Source organism: Nematolebias whitei, chromosome 7 (genome assembly GCF_014905685.2).
Source record: "Nematolebias whitei isolate Nwh7 chromosome 7, NemWhi1, whole genome shotgun sequence".
In the NCBI taxonomy this organism is placed as follows: domain Eukaryota; kingdom Metazoa; phylum Chordata; class Actinopteri; order Cyprinodontiformes; family Rivulidae; genus Nematolebias; species Nematolebias whitei.
The window spans coordinates 48,805,172-48,810,874 of record NC_056504.1 but is presented as its reverse complement, the minus strand read 5'-3'; the positions used below and the strand labels follow the sequence as shown (position 1 = coordinate 48,810,874).

Below are 5,703 nucleotides of genomic sequence, written 5' to 3'. Positions count from 1 at the left end.
CCTCCTCCTTTTCCTCCCCCTCTTCCTCTCCCATCCTCCCCCTCTTCCTCTCCTATCCTCCCACTCTTCCTCCCTCCATCCTCCCCTCTTCCTCTTCTATCCTCCCCCTCTTCCTCACGTCCTCCTCCTTTTCCTCCCCATCTTCCTCCCCGTCCTCCTCCTCTTCCTCCCCATCCTCCCCCTCTTCCTCTGCCATCCTCCCCCATCATCCCTCTCCCCCGTCCTCCCCCTCTTCCTCCTCCATCTTCTCAGTCCTCACTCTGTCCCTCGGCGGCTCGTCGTACCGCAGCATCCATCAGGCGGTGACAGCAGGGCCGTAACATAAAGACAGCGGGGCTGCGTTCTCTGGGAAGCCCAACAGCCGGACCGGGCCTCATTACGTATTCATCTCGGGTCGGTACCGGCGCTCGATTGGGTTCAGAGGGCTGCAGCTTTAGATGCGAGGCCAATATACACAGAGTATAAAAGTTTGATGGGGCGTCTCGGCCAGCTGCTGCCGTTAGTGGGAAACAGAGGATGATAACGAACAATCCTTCACCTGCTCATAAAACCGGTCTGGACTTCAGTTCTTATTGCAGTCTGTGTTCTCTGAGGTTCTGACCCGCTTTATGCCACTGATACACCACAGACCGAGGGACTCACTAACGCACAGATACACAAGGATGAGGGTGTTATCACTGATGAAGATGATGTCCTGCAATAAAAAGTGTTTTCTGCTGAGAATTGAAGATTTTTCTCCTCATTCTAGCGTCGTTGAGCCGTCTGACCCTCCTTGCTCTGCTGTCTCACCCTCAGCTCTACATCCAGACCACCACGCTGACCATCTCCATGAACCTGAGCGCCTCCGTGGCCCTCGGCATGCTCTACATGCCCAAAGTCTACGTCATCATCTTCCACCCAGAACTCAACGTTCAGAAGAGGAAACGCTCCTTCAAGGCCGTGGTCACCGCCGCCACCATGACGTCACGACTGTCCCACAAGGCTAGCGAGCGGCCCAACGGAGAGGCCAAGACGGAGCTGTGCGAGAACAGCGACCCCAACAGTGAGTACCCACAGAACCCTGGAGAACTCCGGGCTTCTTTCAGGGAGCAGGAGTTTAAACGGCTCAGAGCTGGAGTTTATTGAAGGAAGCGTTAAAAAGAAGAAACGCAAAGTGATCATTGTTTCCATTGAACCATGCAGCCATGAAATGTTTTATTTATTCAGATTTTGGTTTTTCCTGGACTGAGAGTCTGAGGAGAACCAGCTTCAAGTTCTTGACCTTTGTCACGGGTTTCTGTGTCCCAGACGAGGGGCAGGGAGGGTTTAATGCCATCTACAAAGGTGTAAGGAGACCTTCTGTTACAAGAACCTGCAGGACTAACACGTCATAAGATATTGAAACAAACAGTTTAAATAATATATATATTTATATTTCTCATGGTTGTGGACCGAGGGTCTTGTCTGGTCCCGTCTCGTGAGACAGTTGTTTCTTTCAGAGACACAAATTCATAACTCAGAATAAATTCAACTCAATTAAGCAAAAAGAGAGCGTTTAGGAGCAGAACCACCCAAAACCTCCTGCCTGAAAGGTTCTGATGATCCACAGTTCCTCAGACCCTTCAGCACCCGTTCCAAGTTTTGGAAAATGGATACATTCAATTCTAAAAGGCGACGTTGGCTCCTCTAATCTTCTCTAATCTCCTACCATCTTCTCTTGAAGTGTCAGTGCGTCACCTGACAGGAACCGTCCAAAACACACGGAGCTTCAAAAAACGCCTCACGTTGAACGTCTGCAACAATAAAAGACAAGAAGCTGAAATGACCCGGTTCTGTGATCAGAGGGACTCCCTGCAGGGAACAAATCACAGAATCGTGTTTCTCTCGTCCTGACAGGCTCGGTTCATAACGTATCAGAGGTCTGCTCTGTCCTGACCTCCATCCAGTCCTTCTGAATGAGGCGGAGGAGGCGGAGGAGGTCTGTGTGGAGGGAATGTTAAATATTCATCCCGGCTCTTTATCACCTTCCTCCTGAGCAGCTCATAACTTTTACATGAGGAGAAGCTTGTTCGGCTGTTGGAGCGGCAGATTTACGGAGGTTCTCCGTTGCTTTAACGACACTTCTGACCCACTCGACCTCACAGTTTACTGTGGCGCTCCTGAACTCATCACGAAGTCTGCAGCAGCTGGAAGGTCCAACAACCTCCTGAGGGACGGGCAGCCCGAGGAGGTCAGAGGACCGTCCACAGGAGGCGTTACAGAAAAACAAGAAGCTACAAAAGGAACCAGAACAGATTCAACCTGTTATAACGTGATCAGAAACTAAAACACCTGCCTTGGATTTAAAAGCAGTTCAAAGCTAAAGAAAATCTGTGGCTGAATTGAAATGGATTTCTGCATGAATCCAAACAAGCCAACAGAACACAGGCGAGGCAACATAAGGCCCATGGGCCAGAAGTGGCCGTCTCACTCCGGACCTCAACACCCTCTTAGGAAAACAAAAAGAAACAAATAAAAACAGGATTTCAGTAAGAACTCGACGGGAGAGTTAAAAGAAGGTTTATGGTGCAGATCAGGATTAATGAATAATTATTTCTTATTTACAATTGTTTGTTAAAATTTTTTCACAGGAACCATGTTTTATAATCAACCATGTTTTATAATCTGTCACTAAATTAAACGTTCTGACATCAAACATGCAGCTTTCAACACAAACTCATCTCGTTTTCGTGATTGTTGATCGTTTCTGCTCGTCTTTTTGCCGATAATGTGCTGATGTGTAACAGATGCATAACAAATGTGTAATAGATGTGTAACAGATGTTTAACCAAAGTGAAACAGGTGTGTAACAGATATGCAACAGATGTGTAAGAGGTTTGCAACAGCTGTGTAACAGATGTTCAACTGATGTGCAAGAGTTGTGTAACAGGTGTGCAACAAATGTTCAACAGGTATATAACAGGTGTGATTAAGATGTTCAACTGATGTGTAACAGGTGTGTAATATGTGTGAAGCAGATGTGTAGCAGGTGTGTAACAGGAGTGTAACAGATGTTCAACAGACCTGCAACAGGTCTGTAACTGGTGTGAAGCAGATGTTTAACAGATGTGTAACAGGTGTGTAACAGATGTGCAAGAGACGTTTAACGGATGTGTAAGAGGTGTGCAACAGCTGAACTGATGGCTCGGGGTGAGTCTCCTGATCTGGGATCAGATCCACCAAACTGCAGGTGGAAGTGTGTTGTTGTAGAGAAGATCTTAAAGAATATAACCCATTTTAATGTTTCCATAAGTTTTGTAAACCTCCCTTTCTGGTGAATCTGATCTTGACCTTTGACCTCACCTTCATCATCATCATAAGTTTGAAACACCTCAGCAGCCAATCAGAGCCACGCTGACCTGTGATTCTCTCCTTCTCTGCAGGTCCAGCAGCAAAAACGAAGTACGTGAGCTACAGCGACGTGGTGATCTAACTGGACCCCATCAGGACTTGCTGCAGAGACGTCTGGTCTCCAGATTTGATCTTGGGACCAGGAGGAAACTGAAGGATGGGGGTTTGGTTTCAGTTTTGTTCTCATGTGTTTCTCTGCCTGTTGGAAACATCTCAGCTTCTGGGCAAAGATGCAACCAGAAGATCCGGTCTGATTTGGTGTCATGGTGCTGATGGCAGCGGGGACCAATATGGCCGACAGACCCGCTGAGGGTCGAGCGCTCACCTCCTGTCGCCTCTTCCACCCTGAAAGTTCTGGGTCCTTCTTGTCGGCCCATTTGTTGCTCCTCGTGCTTCACTTACTTGATGTCTGGCCCAGATGGACCTCCTTGAACTGGTTCTGCTTCCTGGATCCACGTTTTGTCTCGTTTCTGCATTTTGAAGCCATATTCTGACCGGTTTGTGTCCGTGGTGCTGCCTGGACTGGACTTTTGTCAGTGTGAGGGACCAACTAACCACGGAGGATCTTTCAAAGCCTCTGGAATCAGTCGGTCTGGATCTGGACCTCCCGACCCCCACCTCTTTATCAATGCTGCATGTTTCACTTGGTTCATCAACTCTGGCTTTGGGGACTACACATCCCATGATCCTTTGTGGGGAAGGTACTGGTGAATGATGAATGAAATAAGTAGTGCTCCCCTGCTGTAACAGTGTTGTCTGTTTACATCCTGTCAGGTTTTTCACAATAAAAGCTTTTGTTTGCAGTGTTTCCTGTTGGTCCACATCATGGCTGTCTGTTTGTGGCTCTTTGTGTTTGTGATGGATCCCAGAAGTCAAACGGATCTAAATGTGCCTGTTCTGCATGTGAGCTCAGCCCCGAGGACTCAGGAGGACAGAAGGACGTCCACTTTTGAAGGGCTTTGGCTCCTCGAGGACCTGCAGGTCTGTGAACCAAAGCAGGCTCAGAACCTTTGGGGTCCCCTCGGAGGTTTCAGTCCCACCGAGCTGCGTCGGAGACTCGAAACATTTCAGTTTAATAAATAAAACTAACGAGTCGAGACGTTTGACTGCAGTTTGTCTCCAAGTCGGACCTTTTGTGGTTCTGTTTTCACTCCCAACAGAGACAAATATTTTAAAGAAAACATTTTAACTTTATTATTTATACCGAACTTAACTTCAGCTCCGAAACATTTTTAAAATAAACGCCTGAACGGCAGAAAAATAATAAAACAGTAAAAAGATTAAACAGTGATAATGGGAGGAACCGGATGTTGGACCTGCTCGGTACCACAGACCTCAGGCTGTTTGTTTTTTTTTGTTGTTTTTTGTTGGGTTTTTTTGTGTGTGTGGGGGGGGGGGGTGTTAATGAAAATCAAAGGTTTATTTCTTGTTTAGCTGTTTTATTTTACTTTGATCAGCTGAAGAGGTCGAACTCCTTCAGCTGAAAACATGAAGCAGAAAAGAAAAAGATTTCAAAGCTGAAATGTTTGTGACGATGACGATGGTTCCTCTGAGTGTTGTTGGTTTCTGATGATGATGATGAAGGGTTTCTGGCTCCGCCCACCGCTGAGCACCTGGTGATTCTGTGGGCCGCTGCTGTCCAGTGTGTTGATGCATGCCTGACGTGTTCGATGTTGAAACTGAAGCAGAAAAAAGGTGCAGGTTGATCCCACCTGTCTGCTCTGACTCGTCCTGTTCTCTTTGCTTTTCCTTCCTGTTCTGATCCTTTGAGCCAAACTTGATTTTCCTGGAAAGCATCAAAGAAAAAGATTATATATTTAAAAAAGACAACTTGTTTAAAGAGGAAGCATGTCTGTTTTTTTACTGTTTGTACTGTTTGCTGCTTCTGTGCCGATGTTGTTGGACAGATTCACATTTGGCCACTCATGCAACTTTTCCGTGGTGTTGTCTGGGAATGTATCAACATGAAATAAAAACATTTGTTATTTTTTTACCTAGTTCTTTCTAACGCGTCCTGATGTTTGAGTCTGTCGTCAGAACCAGAACCTTTCCTCACGACCCAAACTTTCTCACAGAGATGGAGGAAAGGAATGGAGAATAAAGTCTGAGTTCCTTTAAGACCAAAAAAAAAAACATTCAGGTCCAGAGAAGCTGAGATAAGCGTGCACTGTGCACAGTACCGGTACCGGTACCTGCAGCACAGTACCGGTACTGCTGTATCAGGACACTTGTGAGGACACTCGCTGAGCTTGTGCGCTGCTGTAAAACTTCTGACATGCTACATGTACAGTACCGTGTACATGTACTCAGTGTTCTGATACTGATACAGCAGTA

At 46.6% G+C, this 5,703-nt stretch overlaps 1 protein-coding gene across 1 annotated transcript in view; it reads left to right on the top strand.

The window, feature by feature from the left end:
- Nucleotides 1–3,451, top strand: part of LOC119412886 (metabotropic glutamate receptor 7) — an 86,382-nt gene extending 82,931 nt beyond the window's left edge. Inside the window, 2 exon segments of the mRNA XM_037679922.1 lie at nucleotides 796–1,042; nucleotides 3,402–3,451. Of these exon segments, the coding sequence (XP_037535850.1) occupies nucleotides 796–1,042; nucleotides 3,402–3,451 (297 nt within the window).
- Nucleotides 3,452–5,703: the final 2,252 nt, after the last annotated feature.